Consider the following 22,404-nt stretch of genomic DNA (forward strand, 5'->3'; position numbering starts at 1 on the left):
GGAAATAACTTGGCCTTAAGTACTGCCTTGTCCAGCGTATCCTCCAATCACCAACCGCTGTCCCTAACTAGGCACAGGTGCATCGAATTCCCTGATTTTCCTTCTTACGGCGCTACCGGAAGTTCCGGTGTTCTGTTTTTCCGGTCCGGGCGGAAACGCTTCCGGGCGGAACCAAACTTCCCGAATTTTGGTTCCGCCCCTAAAGATCGTCACCTTGTGACATCCTCCCCCGCCAATCCGTTCTAGTCCCTAGAACGTCCTCGGGCTGTCCACTCCCCATAGCGGGCAGGGGGTCGGCCTCGGTTCTCTCGCTGGGATCGTCTCACTGGTGAATCGGGCTCAGCTTGTTCAGGGGCTGCTTCTGGTTCTCTCGGGGCGATCGGGGGTGGTGCCACCACGGGTCTCCCTGGTACCACAGCCCAACCTTCAATCCAGGGGGCCGCTGGTACAGGTTCCGTGGGGACTTCTTCCACGGCTTCAGGGTAGTTAGGGCATGGGCGAATCATGTTCCGGTGCACCACACGGTCGGGGCCTGACTTCCCTTCTGGCCGGATGGTATAGACCGGCTGCCCCGGCCTCTGCTGCCGGCAGACTACATAAGGGGTGGCCTCCCAACGGTCACTCAGTTTCCCCTTCCCCTGCCGCCGATTATCTCTCACCAACACCCTCTCTCCTGGCAGTAGAGGGGCTTCTCTAGCAGTCCGATCATACAACCGCTTACTTTTCTCTCCTGCCGTCTGTATCCTTTTTGACACCTGCTCGTAGGCGAAATGCAAGCGCTGGTGATGGCGCCCCACCCACTCCGTTACACTTGCTTCCTCTTGGTCGGCTATCACTCCTAGGACCAGGTCAGTAGGCATTCGTATGTGTCTGCCAAACATCAGGTAAGTGGGAGCGTAACCCGTAGTACTATGTATACTGTTGTTATAGGCCTGTAGGAGGTTTGGCAAGGCACTCACCCAATCGTCCTGCCGTTGTTGGTCCAAGGTCCCCAACAGCCCCAATAGGGTCTGATTGAATCTCTCACAGCCGCCGTTCCCCTGAGGATGATACGAAGTGGTGTGAGTTTTCGTGCAACCGTACAACTGGCATAGTTCTCTAATTACCCTGGACTCAAAGTTGGCTCCTTGATCGGAGTGCAGAAACTCCGGGCATCCGAACGTCTGGAAGACGGCCCGCCATAAAACTGTAGCGGTGGTGGTTGCAGTCTGGTCGAGGGTGGGGATAGCCCAAGCGTACTTTGTGAACAAATCCGTTATTACCAAGATGTTCTGGTAGCGATCTCGTGGTCGGCCCAGTGTCAAGAAGTCCATAGCCATGATATGAAGGGGGGCCTTCGCATGGATGGGTACCATTGGCGCTCGGACCTCCCGTCTGGACTTAAACAATATGCATCTCGGGCAAGCTTGAATTAGGGCATGCACCGATGCCTCTAGCCCGGGCCAAAAGAAGAATCTCCTAAGCAGGGACACGGTCCTCTCCTGTCCCTGATGCCCCAACTGGTTGTGGTACGCCGAAACTAAAGCCGTTACCTCATCTGCGGGTACCACGATCTGGCGTACTTCTTCGCCCAACTTCGGGTCACTGACCCTTCTGCACAAAACGCCATCTCTCAGCTCCAGCCTGTCCCATTGCCCCAGCAGCCTCCTCCCAGTATCCGTCTGGGCTAACCTCTCCGCTGGCGTCAGCCGTCGGCCCTGTTCCAGCCATTCTCTTACCAGCCGCACATCTTGATCCCTGGCCTGTCTCTCCCTCCACCGACGGGGATCCCATCCCCAGTTCTCAGGCACGGCCTCTTGTCTGCTGCCTGGTGCCTCTACTGCTCCTACCATATAGCCCTCCTCCGGGCTGGCCCCTCCGGGGCTTTCCGCTTCGGGCAGCCTTGAGAGGACGTCCGCGTTCGTGTGTTCACGCCCTGGTCGGTACTGTAGTTGATAGTCAAAGTTGGCCAGTTGGGCCACCCACCGCTGCTCCACGGCTCCCAGCTTCGCCGTCTGTAAGTGTACTAATGGGTTATTGTCTGTAATGATCGTCACCTTGGCACCCCAGAGGTAGTCTTTAAATTTCTCACTTAGGGCCCACTTCAACGCCAGCAGCTCCAATTTGAAAGAACTATAGTTCGCATCGTTCCTCTCGGCTGGGTGGAGGCTCCGGCTGGCGTACGCGATGACCCTCTCAACTCCGTCCTGCCGTTGAGCCAACACCGCTCCCAGCCCGAGATTGCTGGCATCTGTATACAAAAGGAATGGTTTTGTGAAATCTGCGTATGCCAAGATAGGGGCCTGTAGCAGCTCCTGCTTCAATGTCTGGAACGCCGACTCACAATTTGCATCCCAGTCTACGTTGGGCGACCCCCGGCCCCGGTTACGACCTGTGCCAACCAGCAACTGATTAAGGGGTTTAGCAATTTTTGAAAAGTCCTTTATGAAACGCCTATAGTATCCCACAAATCCTAAAAAGGATCGCACTTGCCTCACTGTCCTCGGGGCCTTCCAGTCCTTCACGGCCGATACCTTTCCAGGATCTACGGACACTCCAGCCGCACTGACCACGTGGCCCAGAAAGTTGACTTCTCTCCGTAGTAAGTGACACTTATTGGGCTGTAGTTTCAATCCGTACTTCTCCATGGCCCGAAAGACTTCCTCGAGGTGCCTCAGGTGTGAATCAAAATCTGGGGAGTAGACAATCACATCATCCAGGTAAACTAATACTGACTCCATTAACTGACCTCCCAAGCACCGCTGCATCAGCCGCTGGAAGGTGGCCGGAGCGTTACAGAGCCCGAAAGGCATCCGGTCCCATTCAAATAGTCCAAACGGGGTTGTAAAGGCAGTCTTCTCCCGGTCTGCTTCGGCCACCTGCACCTGCCAGTAGCCACTGGCCAAATCTAGGGTAGAGTACCATGCCGACTGCGTGAGGCTGGCAAGCGAATCTTCGATCCGTGGCAAAGGGAAAGCGTCTTTCTTAGTCACGAGGTTCAGCTTACGGTAGTCCACGCAGAATCTCCAAGCCCCCGTCTTCTTTTGCACCAGCACTATGGGGGCCGCCCACGGGCTGCTGCTTTCCCTAACAACTCCTTGCTTCAGCATGCCTTGCAGGAGTGTACGTACCTCGGTATACAAAGTGGGCGGAATTGGGCGATACCTCTCCCGGCTGGGCCCTGCATCCCCGGTAGGTATATGATGTTGTACCACCTGGGTGCATCCGTAGTCTTCGTCGTGGGTGGCGAACACATGCTGCCATCTCCGAAGGAGGGCCTGTAACTTCTGTGTCTGTGCTTGCTCTAAATCCTCCCCTTGTAACGACTCACCCGCCAGGTGGCTCGGCACACTCCTCTCCATACCACCCCATGGGGTGTCTACTTGTGTCAGGGCCACCTCGATGACAGTGGGGCACACCTGACGAAAACTAATATCCCTCTCTTCCCTTACTTGGTGGGATGTAACCGTTGTCAGACGGGCTAATCGTTGGTGCCGATGTAGTTGCACCGCGTATGGATGTACATTCCGTATCCTCACGGGGACTCTCCCCCGCCGGACCGTCGATAATCCTCGTGCCACTTCCACTTGTGGACAATCCACATGGGGCTCCACCAGCACCCACTCTTCTGGGCCCGCTCTTCGGGGCGGTACTCGCGCCCACACAACAGCCTCACTTTTTGCGGGGACAGACAAAGCAAAACGACACATCACTCTTCCTACCTCTTCCTGTTCCCTGCGGACTTGGCTCATTTGCACCCTTCGACAGTCAGCTCCCACACACTCCCACTTGGGCCTCTCTGCAGGTGGTATCTTCGATACGGGCCTAGCCCGAAATAGCTCTTCCCAGCAATCAGCGAGGACATTCATGCCCAACAGGGCTCGATGTGCACCCAGACAATGGTCTTGCACGATAATCACACCTTTCTGGGGGACCATCACTCCGTGAACCTCTAGGTCCGTCAATCGGTAGCCAATATATGGGATGTCGAGGCCGTTTGCGCCCTTCAGAGTAAGCCAGGGGGCCTCCGCCCCTGGTGCCCCTTGTTTCCCAAACACTTCTTCGGATAAACTCTCAGCAAACAACGTCACTTGGGAGCCTGTGTCTACCAGGCATTGAATCTCCTTGCCGCACACTCTCACCTTCGCCACGGGGCTACGCCCAATCATCTGGCTCCTAGAGCCATATCCTCTTCCAGGGTCTTCTCGAGGGGTCCCGGCCACACGACCCACAGTGGCCGGCCGACCTAAAAACCCCCTTCTGACGCCCTGCGGGGCCCACACTGACGACTATAGTGACCTGGTTTGCCACAGCGGTTACAGATGGGTCGCCCTTGCTCGTCCCATTCGAAACGGGGCCGGTTAAAGTGGTTCGGGCGCCTGAACGGCTCTCGGCCTCCCTCTGAGTACACTCGGTCTCGGGGCGCCGGCCGTGGTTCCTCCCGCGCCCGTCCTTGGCGCAATTCTCCTACGAGGGCTTTAGACAGTTCAGACATCTGATCGCGGACATCTTTCAAAAGTTCAGCCTTCAGTGCTTGCTTCCAGTCAGGGCCTCCGGGTTGTGCTGGTGCTACTTCACTGACAACCGCACACACTGGGGAACCACTCACCTCAGTCTCATCACCTTCCAGGGCCAGTGCCTCTTTCTTCAGATCTTCGAACGTAAGACCCGGGTCCCTTCGAAACTGGATACGTAGGCTCTGTCTCACCGGACCCTCCTTCAACCCCAGAAGAAACTGGTCCCGCAATAGAGTCTCTCCATCTCCCAACCCGTGGTCCCGACGGGTCTGTAGTCGGGCGAATTGCTCTCGCAACCTCAGGGCGAAAGCTCTAATCGGTTGGCGGGGGCCCTGCTTACAATTGAAGAACTGGGAGCGAAGGACAGCTACGGGGGTGTGGTCACCATACTGTTCAGTGAGGAACTGGAACACGGTTTGGGCGTTGGCTCTAACGGCTTCGGGGGCGGCATGCACCTCTCGCCGCGCTTCTCCATCCAGGGAGTTTAACACAAATTGAAGCCGCTGGGCTGCACTAAGGCCCTGTAGGTCGGCCAAGTACTCTAGTTGAGCCTTCCATTCAGACAATCGTACCTCGGATTCTGTCCCCCCATATTTTTGAATCCAGGGGCTCCCCATAAAAACGGGCATGGCACGGGGTTGGGCTGAAAGCCCCGCGTTGTCGGTCATTGGACGACCTTGGTTACTCAACTCGAGGTGGAAACCCTGCCGACTACGCCAAATCTGTCACACCCAGGGGCTGGCTATGCTTTAACTAAGCCACACCCCTTCTCAACTTCCACCTCGAGGAGGTCCCCAAACCCGACCCAATGGCCAAACAACACGAGAACAAGTAAGTGATAAAACAATCTTTATTTAAATATCTAAAAATAGCTTGGGGAATAGGGAAAGGGCAATTAAAACTAAACTCTGACTCGGCCCTCCAGATGGGCTATGGCCGGGAAGAGGTCAGGGAGCAAGGGGGCCACGGGGATCCGGGGCGTGGGACTCGGGCCCCGGCCTGAGTCTTAGGTATCCGTAGCGCCCTCCTTCTTCCTCCTCTTCGCTGAATACAGCTCACGGTAAGTACTGGTTCACACAGTTCGTTCTCGAGGTGCTCACTCTCTTTCTCTTCCTCCACAGGCAACGGGCTCTTTCTCTTTCTCCACAGGCAACGGCTGGGACACACAGGCACAGTTAATTCAGCTTGGTTTTGCTCTCACCTCTTCGCTGATTACAGCTCACAGTAAGTACTGGTTCACACAGTTCGTTCCTTGGGTGCTCACTCGCTTTCTCTTTCTCCACAGGCAACGGCTGGGACACACAGGCACAGTTAGTTCAGCTTGGTTCTGCTCTCACCTCTTCGCTGATTACAGCTCACAGTAAGTACTGGTTCACACAGTTCGTTCCTTGGGTGCTCACTCGCTTTCTCTTTCTCCACAGGCAGCGGCGTAAGTACAGGTTTCCTCAGTCTCTCCTCGTGTTACCCACTCTCTCTCCTTTTCTCTCCACAGGTATCAACTTGGGCACAATAGCACAGTTAGTTTGCTTTGAATGGCTCTCACCTCTGGGCTGGACACAGCGTACTGTAAGTACAGGGTTCGCTCTATTCCTCCTCGTGTTATTCACTCTCTCTCTCCTTTTCTCTCCACAGGTATCAACTTGGGCACAATAGCACAGTTAGTTTGCTTTGAATGGCTCTCACCTCTGGGCTGGACACAGCGTACTGTAAGTACAGGGTTCGCTCTATTCCTCCTCGTGTTATTCACCTCTCTCTCCTTTTCTCTCCACAGGTATCAACTTGGGCACAATAGCACAGTTAGTTTGCTTTAAATGGCTCTCACCTCTGGGCTGGACACAGCGTACTGTAAGTACAGGGTTCGCTCTATTCCTCCTCGTGTTATTCCCTCTCTCTCCTTTTCTCTCCACAGATATCAACTTGGGCACAATAGCACCGTTAGTTTGCTTTGAATGGCTCTCACCTCTGGGCTGAACACAGCGCACTGTAAGTACAGGTTTCCTCTGTTTCTCCTTGTGTTACTCACTCTCTTTCCTTTCCTCTCCACAGGTATCAACTTGGACACAAAACACAGTTACTCTGCTTTGGATGGCTTTCACCTCTGGGCTGGACACAGCGTACCGTGCTATCTCCGGAGATCTGAAGCACGCTCACAACATATACTGTACTGAACTAGGCTAGGACCAGCAATCTCCTTGTCCTCCCACGCCGAAGTGCGTGAAGGCGGGGGTTTATCTGACAGGACACACGGCAATACACAGCAGCCCACAGCAATATACAGCACCACGTCAAAATTATAGGTTTTCACAGCACGAAGACTCACCCACCACACTCAGTGTACGGAAAGGACACCCGTCTTCCTTCACTTCGCTTGGTTCGGATCTGGCGATGGAATATGCGGCCTAGCTAGTGATGTCGTCGTTGTGACTACTTCAATAAGTATTCCTTCGGCTCTCCCACCACACTATATTAGGGGTAGGGCCGCCCTCCTCCTCCTGGAGAGATCTACACAACGCCAGGTCAATATACAGGGCACTTTCGACTGGCTCTTAGTACTCACATCAATGCCACTTCCAATCCCCTTTTTCACGTCGTCTCAGTTCGCCGTATAATCTGTTCACTTCTCAACCTTTAAGGTTCGCGATGTCTTCCCAATCATACAATTCCAGCCTGAGGGAGAGAGAGAGTTAGACAGCTACCAGCAGCGTACCAAGACGGGCACAACCCAGTGCTTCACACACACCAAAAAGAGCTTCCCAGACTGGGAAATAACTTGGCCTTAAGTACTGCCTTGTCCAGCGTATCCTCCAATCACCAACCGCTGTCCCTAACTAGGCACAGGTGCATCGAATTCCCTGATTTTCCTTCTTACGGCGCTACCGGAAGTTCCGGTGTTCTGTTTTTCCGGTCCGGGCGGAAACGCTTCCGGGCGGAACCAAACTTCCCGAATTTTGGTTCCGCCCCTAAAGATCGTCACCTTGTGACACATTAACTGGATCAAAAGTGACAGAAAAGACATTCAGAATGTTGCAAAGTTTTCTGTTTGAAATAAATGCTGTTCTTTTGAACTTTCAAAGAATCCTGAAAAAATATAGAATAATTTCCACAAAAATATTAAGCAGCATACCTGTTTTCAACATGAATGTTTCTTGATATGTTCAAGAAGTGAGTCTCAAGCAGCAAACTGGCATATTAGATTACATTTTAAAATATTATAATATAGAAAACGGTTAATAAGATTTCATAGTATTACTGTTTTTACTGTATTTTTGATCAAATAAATGCAGTCATGCTGAGCATAAATAAATCGGACTGACCCCAAACTTTTGAATGGTATTTTATATATTCAGTTTCAATAATGAGAAAAAACAACAACTTTTTTTTCACATTACATATAATTTTAAACAGTTTCTTGGTTAAAAACCGTATATAAATTTGAATGAAGATCATTAAGCTATATATTCTATATCTGGCAAGTATAAGAGTTTTTGCTATTTGGACGAAGCGCATTTTGAGTCCACCACAAAACTGTTTAATTCTCATTGTATTTTCATTGCATACGATCTTTGCTTGGAATAATGTTCTTTTCAGGTTTTGTTCTGTATGGAGGAATACATAAATCTGCCACACTTTAATGAACTGCATGATCTAAGAGGTGTGGTGAGGAGATGCATTTCAAGAAAAACTTTAACTTTTAGCTACTGTATCTAGTGATTGAGGAGAATTGCCTATTCTTTTTTTTCTGATATAAAAACAGCTAAAAAGTGAGACAGTCTAAAATGAGTTTTTGCACCCTGCTGTTCGGGGTTTGAAAGGCCTGTCATCATGTGTGGAGGATTGGATGAATAGATTCTGAAGTTCTTAAAGGACTAGAGTGCACTGGAGGTGTAGATTTGGAGTTGCAGAAAGACGATAATCACTGTTCTTACTTGCCTGAGAATATTGGGTTGTGTCTGAGAGATGCATGATCACATTCACCAGACTACTTCATAAAAAAAAAAACTTGTACCATGCTTACACAAAATGATATCCGTTTTACGCAGCCAGTGTAATGCAGATGTCTTGAAATGTGCATTCTTACGGGGGTGGGTGCATTCTTAGTGTATTTAATATACGGTATCCTTGTTCAGCCTGGAGAACAAGCTCCTTCTGTTTTTCCTTCCAACTCTGCAGAATCAATACAGAATGCATCCCCAGTCTCAAGGAGAAGAGTTTACAGACAGAGTTACCCACTTTTAGTTTTAAACTCTCTGTTTCTGAGATAGTCCGACAAGAATGCCATTGCATATCAAGGACATTTGAATTGAAGTAAAGAAGCCTTGACTTCTAAAGGAAAGCTGTGCGTGGAGAGTAACATGTGTGAGGACTTGCTGCTAGTTTTGTGGGTGCAGCAGGCAGATGAGAGCTATGGACATATGGTAAAAAGTTAATCTGGATGACTGATGTGTTTTTGGGAGGTGTGTGTTCCAGAGCTCAGCGGATTGAGAATAGACACTTTTGCCAGCATTTTCTAATTAAAACTGCACACATGTTCTTAAAAAGGAGCCAGAAAAGGAGCATCTCAAACATGCAGAGTAAGGTAATGTCCAGGCCATGTTAAAGAGATAAAAATGGACAAAATAAATATTCTGCAGGTATTTGTGAAGTTACAGTAATTGCAAGTCAATGAATTCAGAATGTGAACTTAAGTTTATGGAACCTGTTTAAAAATGTTTTTTTTTTGAATATTTAGTCTAAACTGTTCTTGTGGACAATCGAAAAAAAGAAACACTGCCAAATTCAAATAATAAACTGCAACAAATGATCCTAATCCACTATCCATTATCCATCCTAATAATATGCATGATTAGGATAGCAAAATAAATGTACTTTTGAAGGAGAAAATGCTTTCCATATTTTTCTTGATGATCTCAAAGCTGAGCCGTCCACAAAAAAAAACTTTATGGTATTTTGATGTGAATCCATCTGTCACTTAGTAATTTGGCTGAAACTAAAACAACAATTGGATCAGTGTCTATTCAATGTGTTAGGCTGTTAAATCACACTTCTGCTGTTGTTTATGCATTTATAAAATTGTCACTTGTCCTAATCAGTGTATGTCATGTTAATAATTTCACAAATGGACCCTTTTCACATTTGGACGTTGTAATATTTGGGACAACCTCAACAGTGGTGAATGGAATGGTGAAACTATAACAAATATCATTTTTGTGTTCTCAGTTGCCCCCACAGCAAAATATCGAGAGATTGATTATGTTGGTCACAGAGATAAAGAGCTAAACTTGCCATTATTCCCTTTATGTAATTTAATGCCCGTGAAAGAAAACACAAATTATAATGCTATAAATGTACATACATTTTTTTAATGAAAATATTAAAAACTTGAAAACTGAAAAACAATGTTAATAATGCTGCATGTACAGTTCATGAAATTGATAGTAATAATAATTTTGGTAACACGTTAGTATAGAGTCCAATTCTCACTATTAACTAGTTGCTTACAGTATTTTTTAGCATGCATATTAATAACATATTGGCTGTTTATTAGTAATTACAAAGCAAATATTATGCATGACCTTATCCTACCCCTTAACTAAAACTTTTACAACTACCTTACTAACTACTAATAAGAAGCACATTAGAAGTTTACTGAGGCAAAAGTCATAGTTAATGGTTTGTTAATAGAAAGAATTGGACTTTAAAATAAATGATGACCATAATTTTTATCATCCAGCTGAGAACAACTGCATTCATTTATTGAATGCAGCTATCTTAACTAGACCAGAACCAAACCAGCACAAATCAGCTTGGACCATGGTCATTTACATTGCTGTAAGCTAGTTTTTTCAGCAGGGCTGTCCTGTCAGATTTTATTTTTGCCTAAATTGCTTTTTGCAGTGAATCTTAAAGCACCTGTCTACTTCATTTCCCCCCTTTTGCAGATTGGCTGCAAGGTGCTTCACTTCTTCCACATGTACATGCTGGGCTGTAACTATTTTTGGATGCTCTGTGAGGGGATTTACCTGCACACACTGATTGTGGTGGCCGTATTTGCCGAGGAGCAGCACCTGCACTGGTATTATCTTCTGGGCTGGGGTGAGTCTCTGCCAGCTCTGCTGCCCCACTGCTCCTAGTTTTGCTTTCCCATCTGTCAGCAAACCCTAAATTGTAAATATGAACACCCTCCCTATTTGCTCAGCACGGAGTGTAGCGTGACCTGTTTTCATAGGCAGCTGTTTCATCAGTCTTTGCTCCATAATTTATTGGATACATTTGCCCATGGTCATGTCCTCATGCTCCATAAACAGAAAACACTGTCCCCGGCACAAACACTTGTTTAAACACAGACAAATCAGCTAATCCACACTTACAAAACAATGTGCTGGACATTTGTGGATGTTTGCGGTTCATGGTTTGATAGTCCCATGAACTGGCAGTTTTATGATGACGGTTTATGGAAGATCAGGTCCTAAGTGTCTTGTTTCAAATGCTCTTGTTTCACTCTCTTGTTATGACTTACATTTACCAATGAAAAAAGCAGAACAAAAATGTTTGTAGAATATCCAAGCTACTCTTGAACCCTAGATGTATTATAAAAGTAGTTAATAGCTATGTTTACATCCAAAGATGCGAATTGAACTTATGCACAAAACTGGAATATTGCATAAAACATTCGCGAATAAACCACCATTTCCATCGAGTCAAAGAGAACAAAATCGTCACTTCCTGATAAGCTGACACTAAATATCACTAAGAAAAGTAAGAGAATAAGTAGTCACGTAACTTTTTTGATGCGCATGGTGGTATTTATGTGGTAAATGTGTTTCCATTGTAGTTTATGCACATTTTTACGAATCAGATAAAAAGTTTATTCTGTGTGCATACATTTTTTATGTGCATTTTTAGAATTGATGCGCATCTTGGCATTTCCATCCAGCATTTTTTATGCGATATTCCAAAATGCGTCTAAAAATAGGTGAATGGAAACATAGTGAATATCATCGATGCATCATTTTCCAAGTCATCTGAAGATATTCAAAAATATCAGTCATTATTCACTGATAATCGTCCCCTCCATTGCCCAATTTCTCATGCATCAAAGACAATTTCTTTTATTTAGCCTATAGATGCTGAGTTTGTACAGCGCTATGATTTTAAATACTTCAATAAATCAAGTGATCAAGTCATGGCTTGGCGTCTAATAACAGTTACAGTATTATCATTCATTTTACATTATAGGTATAATATTTCGTGTTTGACTGATGCCTTAATTCTCCTTTCAACAGGATTCCCCTTGGTGCCTGCATCCATCCATGCTGTGGCGAGGAAGAAATACTTTGATGACAAGTGAGTAATGTTCACTGCTTTTCAGCAGTAAATACAGAAGACAGGCCAGGTTTAGTGGACAGTGGGTCTGATATGGGATTTATTATATTTTCCACTAGCTGCTGGATGAGTGTGGAGACACATCTGCTCTATGTGGTTCACGGCCCCATCATGGCAGCTTTATTAGTGAGTCAGCGTCTTTTACATTTATTGAATATATTTCTCTATTATAATAAGTTTATTATGTATCTGCCCTGAATAATCCATTTTAATATTGAAAAAAAAACTTGAGTATGCTTACTGTTGAGGAAAACTTTTAATGCAATGTGATGTTCTTAGTGCAAAAATGACAAATATTGCATTTAACATCTCATTAGATCGCTTTTTTGTTAAAATTGGATTATCGAGTCAGTGGCTTTGTTCATTTACAGTTAATCAAGCTAATTGTGGCAACGCTGTGTGAAATTAAAATCTAAATAGAGCATGTTAGTTAAGGACTGTTTGGAGAACAATGGTATTTATTTTTATCTTTTATGTTGTAGGTCAATTTATTCTTTCTGCTGAACATAGTACGGGTTTTGGTGACCAAACTGAGAGATACGCATAGAGCTGAGTCTAACATGTATATGAAGGCAGTGAGGGCCACCCTCATTCTGGTGCCCTTATTGGGCATTCAGTTCGTCATATTCCCTTGGCGGCCAGAGAACCGCTTGGCAGGAGAGATATACGATTACATCATGCACATATTAATGCATTACCAGGTAACTCAGATTGAATGTTAACTCTTTTTACTTGTGGAGCACACTTCAAAATGATTGCTAATGCTTCTATGTTTTCTGGTTTGCAAGGGATTGCTGGTGGCAACCATATTCTGCTTTTTCAATGGAGAGGTAAGTTAACTGAGCAATATCCTTATAACACATAAATGCATATTTCACTCAAATTGTGGCCTTATTTACTATGGAAGCTTGTTTCTGTCAAGAAAAAAAGAAAGAAAAAAAGGCTAATTGCATCTTTTTATCTCACAATTCTGATATATTTGTTGTTGTTGTTTTTTTCTAAATTGCAAAATATGTACCACTGAATAAAAATAATAATAGTTTGTCAAATTGTTTTTACTTTATATCAGAATTTTCTCAAAATTATTTTTATATCTTGCAATTCTGCCTTTAAATCTCACAATTCTGAGAAAAAAAAATTGTGGGATTTAAACTCAGACTTGTAAGAAAAAAGACTAGATTGTGAAATAAAAAGTCGCAATTACTTTTTTTATATTTTGGGGCAGAAACACACTTCCATAATCTACCTACCCTTACGTCACTCAGTTTTAAGTTTTTAAAGAATATTATTATTATTTTCCTTGCAAAATCACAAAACTCTCATAAAAGTATCAGACTTGTTTGTGTTAGATAATTCACACTTAAACAAAAAAACTAAACAAAAAAAAATAGTGTGGCAAGATCTGTCTTGTCAAAGGTGTGATGTCAAATTTCACATGTATTTCAACTAAACTTGAATCACCAGTTTGAATATATGGAATGGAGAACGACTTTCGAGAGGTACCTCAGACTATCAGTGAAAAACTATCAAATTTTCAACCCTTTTCTGATAAAAACTATCAAATGTCTTCAGATGACTTCAGGTTTCAGGTTTTATGTGACATGAGGTTGACTAAATAATGACAATTACTTGCCACGTCACATTAAATAATGTCAAAATAATGCCTTATAAAAGAAATGTCATCCTTATAAAAAGGGGCTTCATTTAAGCGAAACCACCCCCTGTGAAGGACGCAACCTTTGGGATAGCTTGACGTTTTGTCAAAACACCAAATTGCTTGTGGCTGGTGATCAGGAAGTCAGTCAGGCGTACAGCCAGTTTCTGGTTGAGTACCTGGCCATGTTGTGCAACTGACACATTGATTCAGACATGGTTGATGCCACTTCCCTCTATGATCTTTCAGGAAGCACACATGATATGACTGGCGACTTTTATTGCTTTTATGAAAACTTTAATAAAAGCTGTAGGGAGTAACAGTCTATGTGTCTAAACAAGTGTTCCTCAATAGACGGCCAATAATATGGCATGAAAATTCAAATACAGCATCAGGGTTTTTTTTTTAACAAAGTCAAGTAGAGGACCACAGTTTTTATAAAATTTGTCAGTGGAACCTCTTAAAGCTACAAATCTTCTAACCATGAAAAAGTTGGAGGAGATTTAGAAGACTTCCTGTGTAGTAAAATTAGTCTGTGAGCTATCAATGAGGCAAAGGCAAGTACATTATCATACTCTGTGTCTAAACTAATAATCTTAATCTAATAACTAGGTTTATATATGTATCGTCAATAAATCAAACGTCCTTCAATCTCAAACATTTTAACTCACTGAATATTGTTTGTTCCACAGCAACTTTTTAACGGAATAAATTGAACTGATTTCAAACAAATGTATGCAGATTTAAAGCTACTTAAATGCATTTTGAAAAGATGACTTATTAAATGAAATCTAATAGACGCAAATAGTTAATAATAAATAATGCATGATTTTTTTGATAGCAGAAATCTTGCCTGTTTCATTTATGTATGACTTATAAATATGCATCACATTAAATGTATTAGTTCTGTAAGTTAATATGTTCAAACTGAGTAAGTCAAATGGATAGAAATTTTATTTGAAATCATATTCATGATTCTTAAATGTAGGCTTAAACTTCTTTCGAGTAATCTGATTGAGATCATTATACTGACTCTGATATATTTTTCTCAAGGGCTGGTCATAATCACAAAAGACGGAGACATTTCTCACATCGTGTATTTTCACATTCACTAAACATCTATTTGAAAGCCAGACGCTTTCAACGTTTCTCTGGAAGTGAGGGGGTGCATGAAAAGAGTATTAAGTGGCAGTAAATACCAACAAGCACGTCAAAGTACATTTACCAGACTTGAGGAAAACAGACTTAGAGCACTTATGCATGACAAAACCAAAACAATGAAGAGACAGTTTCATTCGAATACTCAGCATGAGGTTCCTGGCATGAACTTGAATGGAATGAATTAGCGCCTTTCAGCCGCCTATCTGTAAGTCATGTTTTGAACATGCTGAATTATTTCTGGGCCTGGAAAATGGGTCAATTATTAGCCTATGCATGAGCAGCCAGCTCGCATCAGCATCAGCGCGTCTACAAACTATTTGGATGTGTCCTAAGCACAGCTCCAGTTTCAGGACAATAAATGAGCCACTGACACAGAATAATATTTTCTTTGTGGTGGTGTTTGTTTACCTCAGCGGAATGATTCGTTCTAGTCTAATGTCCTTCCATCATGCCCCTGTCTCCTTTAGACTGCGCCTGATCCAATATCCTCCTTAGTTAAGTGTTAAAAATACACAGAGTGGTAATTGGCACATCAAATTCAGTTATGATAATAATAGATTAATATAATTCATTCATTCTCCAAATCCACTAAATACACAGAGGTTAAAATAAAAACATAATTTAACCTTAAATGGTACTCAATTAATTAAAACACATAAGTGCAAGTAATTTTTCTCTTTAAAGGAGCATTGCGTAGGTTCTGAAATTTCTAACCGTTACTGACACCAGTGGCCGTTAGAGGAACTGCAGCCAGTCTCATGCTCGTTCTCCGTGCGCACGCTCTTTTTTTTTTTTTACTTACGAGAAGTGTCCGTGGGTGTCTGAATTGTGCTGGAGGCTGGTCGCTTCTTTCCATCCGCAGAGTCCATTTGAAAACACTATTGCCGCTGCTTACTATAATGGCTGGCGTGCCGTACGGTTGTAAGCCCAAGTAGAAGAGAACGCGCATGATGTCACATTTTGTGAATTTTCGCGCCAATTCGGGCCCTACTCCTCCACACACAATTGAGCCTACAGGCTGATAGAGGCAACCGTGGTGGACAGTCGAGGTGTCATTCTTTTTTTTACATCATGGTTGGCTCATACATGTACAAATGAAAACTCTATCTTAAAGATTTTTTTTAAGTAAAAACCTCCACATAGCTCCTTTAAAGTAACTCTGATGCACAAACAGTGCAGTGCAGTTTGTCAAATCACAACGTCCTGACAATTGTACTTTTCTAGGACACCAGATGTACCAGATAAAAACAGATGTTAAACTAAAACCTGCTACATGAAATTGCTTTAACTTTCAATTCAATAAAAGCTGATTTTATAATGATTTAACTAAATTGCATATTGAATGTAGCAAACGATCATAGACTGTGTTTAAATCAAGTTCGTCTTCAAGGATGGCTATAATAAAACTACAAAGACTCAAAGAATCTTGTGAGTGAGGAGACGTCTGAGCACAAGGAAAAATGACTATAGCTGTTGCCAATTTTATTACACATTCAAACTTTGTACACGTCACTGGCGAATGCACAAGTACAGCCAAAATCATAAAAATGTAGGGTCAGGATTTTTTTTTTTAAATAAATACTTCAGAAAGGAAGAAAACAAAAGATGACAAAATATTCCTATTTCAAATAAATACTGTTCTTTTGAACCTTCTATTGATCAAAGAATCCTGTAAAAATGTATTATGGTTTTTATATTATAACATTATTACTAGTATGGGTTTTATAATAATAATAAATGGTTCTTGAGATTCAAATCAACATATTAGAATGATTTCTGAAGGATCATGTGACACCGAACACAACGAAGAATCACAATAGAGTAAAATAGAAAATACTTGTTTTAAATAGTTATAATATTTAACAATATTCCTATTTTACTGGATGTTCGATCAAATAAATGCAGCCTTGGTGAGCATAAGAGACTTTTCTAAATATTCTACTGACCTCAATCTCTATATGATGCATTATGGCATATAGATGAAGCCATAGTGAAGATTTGAAATAAGTAAAAGTTCTATTGTAACAGACTGTTACATGTTGCAGGTCCAGGGAGCTCTGAAAAGGCAGTGGATGCAGTACAAAGCCCAGTGGGGTCAGCGACGACGCGAGCACTGCTCCATGAGATCCACCTCCTACACCGCCACCTCCATCACTGAGGTGCCTGCCTTCATGTATCATAATGACTGCAACAGTGAACACTTGAATGGTAAACAAACAGAAGACTCCGAGCTAGTGGCCCTCAAGACGGCCGACACATACGCGTAAACATTTGAAGAGAAAGATAATACTGGGAAAGAGAGTGATTCAATCAAACTGGAGACTGGGGACTCAGATTGACTGAACGTTCGCAAACTCCCCGACTCAGACAGCACTTAAGCGCTGACACCAGAACATTCAAAGCCTTGTGTTGGCAAAGCCCTTTCTGGTGAAATATTATTCTAAGGCTTTGTTTATATTCTCTTCAACTCTGCTTCTGCGAGTTGAAATGCAAAGGAAACGTTAAAAAATACAGACATGGGATGCACTTTTTAAAATGTCATACTAAAGCTGCTAGTGTCAGGCTCCTCTCACATCCTTTTTGGGCTTGTGGCCACAAATGAAAAAAGTAACTCTGCAAAAAACCAAAGGATGTGTTGATTTGTGAGTGTTTCTCTAAAGCCACTGGGAAGCGATCCTCCAGAGGACAGGCTATGCTCATCTGTCTCTGAACAAAGGAAAGCTCTTCTGTGCCTGAATCCTGTTCCTGATGGTGGTGAAATGTCAAAGGAGGTTACAAAGATCTGTCTGACGGTCATTTTGCATTTGAAAATAGCTTTTTATCTGTCTTGCGAGACTCCTGACTGCTTTATTGTTTTTGCAGCTGTACTTTTCTGCCTCGTCTTTGTTGCGAAAGGGGGTGTGGAGGAAAAGACGAACAACATGGACAATTCTAGGACTGCTTAAAAGAAAATTTATAAACCTGTGCATAGATATGCACAAAAATGTATTCCGTAAACAAAAACAAAACTATATATATATATATATATATATATATATATATATATATATATATATATTTAATAAGCTCCCGTGTTTTAGAGTGCAGATTGTATTTATGAAAGTCTGATTTCAATGCATCTTTTTAGTGTTATGGAGTGCTACTTTACCAGCAAGTGTATTTCCTCTTGGAAACCAAAATCCACGTGTCATGAATGCACCAAATTTACTTCACGTTTTCAACTAGTGATCAATAATCCACTTTTCTTCACTTGCCATTTTTTGACCACAAATTACTGATGGGACTCACTGATTTATGCTGAAAATAAGAAGCACCAAATTAAGAAATTAGAGCAAAATAAATTGTGCTCTAAATATAACATTTATATCTTAAACTATATATATATAACTGTGGGGTCAGTAAGATTTAAATTTTTTGAAAGAGATTAATACTTTTCTTCAGCATGTGTGCATTAAAGTGACAAATAAGACTTTGGCATTGTTAATATATTTTTAATACATATATTTAGTTTCTTTTGAACTTTATCTTTTTCAAAGAATCCTAAAAAATCTCCTCACATGTTTCCTAAAAATAAGAAACATCATACTGAAGACTGGAGTAATGTCTTCTGAAATATCAGCTTTGCCATCAGAGTAATAAATTACATTAAAAAATTTTTTTTTAATTTGAATAATTTAAAATTGTAATAATATTTGATGCTATTAAAAAGTTGTACTGTATTTTTAATCAAATAAATGCAGCCTTGGTGAGCCTAAAATACTTTTTTCAAATATATATAAAATCATTTAGACCACAAAATTTTTAACTGCTAGTGATACATACAAAAACATGCATATATTGTAGGTTTCCAAACGTTATTAAAATCAAAGCAACCCATCTTTCTAAGCCTGAAGAAATGATGTTGTCAGAAATACTTTGGTGTTTTCTGAAAATAAATGTAGAATAGCACGCCTACATACAGTACAGTATATTTAAGCGTGTGTAGACTGGAAGACTGTGAGGATAACAAGACCCTCTTGGCTCAAATCAGCCGCGTCTGGGATGCATGTGATGACAGGCAGCTGTCACCGAGTTGGCATTACCTGTCACAAGAATGCAGTAACAACTTACTCAGATATCAAATGCACATGTGCAACTACAATGAAAGTGTTCTTTATAAATGCATCAGAATCTGCTAAATGAGAATCAAATACCTTATTGTTTAAACATCACATGCAAAAATCAGTTTAAGGATTTACAGTATAGGAATGCTCACATTTCCTAACAATGTGAATTTATCTATTCAATACAACAATTCTCTGGAAACAAGCTTGTCTCTTTTTTTTCTGTACGAAATATTATTATTTTTTGTTACTTTGGACTACAACACTATACGTGTATTTAAAAGAGATGTTTAGCTGTACATAGTGTTGTGATTCTACAGGTTTGAGGTGAAATTGTGACAGTTGGGTCATTCATTGTGAGCTGTGTCAGTATCTTGGACTTGGTATTTACCATGTAATTGTTTTAGTCTAACGTGAAATTGATTTATTATGGTGTAAATACAACAAGTCATTAAGCTTGTTTGAGCTACAGTTATAAGTTTGAAGTCAAAAAGTGACATTTCTTGCTCATGTTTTCAAAGTGTCTGTTGCTTTTATTGGAGATGTCACTAAAAACTATTGTGCTCTCAGAAATTGTATATATATATATATATATATATATATATATATATACTGACAATCTTTCACCTCTTTGTAATTGTGTCCATATGTACAAACTCTGCCTCTACATTGTACATAAAATATGTACCCCTGTTTATAATTTGCATATATTTTTAGATATTATATTATACACGCATCCCAAATATTCTTTGCTATTTAAAGCATGAATTCATCTTACTCATATCTCAGAAACTAAGGCATATGTCTGATTCCCAGCAAGAGCATGCATCTTGGTTTGGCATTTCAGTTTAAAGGTTTAACTTCATGGCTAATCACATTCAGTGTAATTGACTTTGTGACTAAGATGTGGTTTGATCTGTCCTGAGGGTGTGGAAGCTCAGACAGCAGTTGAGGATATTTCTGGCAGAGCCGGTGTCACATCCACTAACCATCAGCCTCTACAGGTGCAGGACTGACAAATGTCCTTTGTTTGCTCCTAGCATGTGCTCTCTGTCCATTCAGACATGGCCAGAAAAACATCTAAACTGATTTGGATAAACATACTTGGTTTTAATGTTCCATCGTTAAAATATTTAGGACAGTGAGAAATCTTCCTAATTGGACTGAAAATAACTGTATAGAGGATAAAATGACAAGTACAGCAACATTCAACAAAGCATATGTGACCCTGGACCACAAAACCAGTCTTAAGTGTCAATTCACATTAATACATCATCCGAAAGCTGAATAAAAAAGCTTTCCATCGATGTATGGTTCGTTAGGATAGGACAATATTTGGCTGAGATGCAACAATTTGAAAATCTGGAATCTGAGGGTGCAAAAAAATCTAAATGTCCAAATAAAGTCCTCCATATTACTAATCAAAAAATTAAGTTTTGATATATTTATGGTAGGAAACTGACAAAATATCGTCATGGAATATGATCTTTACTTAATAGCCTAATGATTTTTGGCACTTTTGCTAAAAATATACCACAGCGACATAATACTGGTTTTGTGGTCCAGGGTCATATGTGTTCTTAATATGAGTATTAAGGCATTGTAGCCAATTTGCCTAAATATGAAGAACTTGTCCTAAATATGCCATAAATATTAAATATTTGGCCTTTCTGTTCTCAGTAGTATCATTATTCATGAAGAATTTGATGTATATAATTGGATTTAAATATACAAGGTAATGTCTTAAAATATTATTTTAATCTGTGAAGGTTTCAAACTGATTCCTGATTTCCTTATCAAATTGATCTGATACATTATTTAATTTATATCTGAATGATGATAAAATGAAAAAAGGATCTATGAATTCATTATTGCATTTTTCATCCCGAGTCACAAAATGCAATTAGTTCAGTTGATTTGTGAGTATAGGTTTTGTATTCAATCGACTATGTCCTCCATAAACATACACTGTGGATTTATCTCAAGTTTCATTCTGAAAATGATTTTTCTTTGTAATCATTTCTTTTCTATCAGAGTTTCATTTGCTATTGATCCAGAGATGACAGTCTAGTGATGTTGTTGTTTTGTTCAAAAATTTCAATCAGATATATATTTATGAAAATGTTCGCTGTGGTGTCTCTTTACTGACTTCTCGTTTTGAAAAGCTCAGGATACTGGCGTTTTGATATTTGCTTTCTTTTTGGTTGGTTTCGGTTACCAAATTCGCATATTATTGTTTTTGGGAATCGAGAGATTACAAACACATGATTTAAAAGAATATTTTCAGTTAAGTTCAGTCGACAATTTTGTGACATAACGTTCATTACTGCAAAAATTACTTAAACTCGTCCATTGTTTTCCTAAAAATAAAAGGCTAATATCCAGGTTACAGTGATGCACTTAAAATGGAAGTGAACAGGGGCCCATTTTTTATAAACCATTTGTTCTGTTAAAAATTAAGTTTAAGTATTTTTTGACATTCTGAAGTTAAAATTGGTAACATTGTAATTTTACACAGAAAAGGTTTTTTTTTATGCTCTAAAAACGTTACTTACTATTAAAACAACAAGTACTTAGATTGACACCATTCACTTCTATAGTAAGTGCCATGCTTTAAATCAGATTTTTTAGCTGTATTTTCAAAAGAAAAAAAGGAGACACCTCAAAATGGTTTTTTTTATGGTAATCAACATTGTGCTGAGTTCAACTTGTACTGAACCTGGAATATTCCTTTAGGCATTCCCGCTGACTTCTCTTAAGCTCCTAAAATGAATCAAATCACAACCATTCAGTTCTGAAAACTTTGAACTGAGCAAACACCAGTGTCTGCTGATGTCACGTCACGCACCACTGTGAGATTAATATTTAGTCTTGTCGGGGGAAGTGGTACATCATCACACGCATACACAAAACACTACATAACATGACAATCGTGAGCCTTTGATTCTGCTTTTCTCCAGGCGTTCAAATCTCTTTCATCTCTTTGTGCTGAAGACAATGACTGTGGATTTGAATTAATCACAAACACTACTGATTGTATCATGACTTAATAACTGTGCAATCTGTGAGCCCAATGGGATATATGAAAAAGAATCACTCAGTACAGCTGTATGAACACAGATATACAATTATCATTCTCAATAAATTATTTCCATGAGCCATTTGTGCATAATAGCTAAGAGATGAGACCCACAGTGGTCCCACTGCATCAAGAAGATACAACTATCATGCATTTTTTTATTGAAATGACAGTTTCTTTCTTATTATAATAAATATTTTTTATTGTAAAATCTGGACAAAATTTTGTGCTATTACGATAATATAATTATGACATGCTCTATTAAAGTTCAGTAGATTAGCTTTATTATAAAAACAGCCCAAATAATTATTTTTGTAAAGTTCAACAAGAGTTTAAAAATTATGTATATTAGTGGGAAAATGGGCTGAGAACATTTATGAATGACAATTTTCTTTTGCCCAAAACTTGCCATTAATGTGCAAGTTTAATGATGTTTGTGTCAAGAAAGATTAAACTGGAGTCTGGCTCTGAGACGTCGCTGGTAATTTGTGTTTACTGAGTCTTCAGGCGATTAGCGGTGGCTAAACC

General features: G+C 41.2%; 1 protein-coding gene across 1 annotated transcript in view; it reads left to right on the top strand.

The window, feature by feature from the left end:
• The window catches only part of LOC132145410 (calcitonin gene-related peptide type 1 receptor-like), a 52,285-nt gene extending 34,569 nt beyond the window's left edge, over window positions 1–17,716 (top strand). The window contains exons 11-16 of the mRNA XM_059556430.1: window positions 10,436–10,589; window positions 11,780–11,840; window positions 11,939–12,005; window positions 12,362–12,580; window positions 12,668–12,709; window positions 16,740–17,716. Coding sequence (XP_059412413.1) covers window positions 10,436–10,589; window positions 11,780–11,840; window positions 11,939–12,005; window positions 12,362–12,580; window positions 12,668–12,709; window positions 16,740–16,961 — 765 coding nt within the window. The 3' untranslated portion in view covers window positions 16,962–17,716. The remainder of the gene's footprint in view (window positions 1–10,435; window positions 10,590–11,779; window positions 11,841–11,938; window positions 12,006–12,361; window positions 12,581–12,667; window positions 12,710–16,739) is intronic.
• Window positions 17,717–22,404: the final 4,688 nt, after the last annotated feature.

This window comes from Carassius carassius, chromosome 8, assembly GCF_963082965.1.
Source record: "Carassius carassius chromosome 8, fCarCar2.1, whole genome shotgun sequence".
Classification (NCBI taxonomy): domain Eukaryota; kingdom Metazoa; phylum Chordata; class Actinopteri; order Cypriniformes; family Cyprinidae; genus Carassius; species Carassius carassius.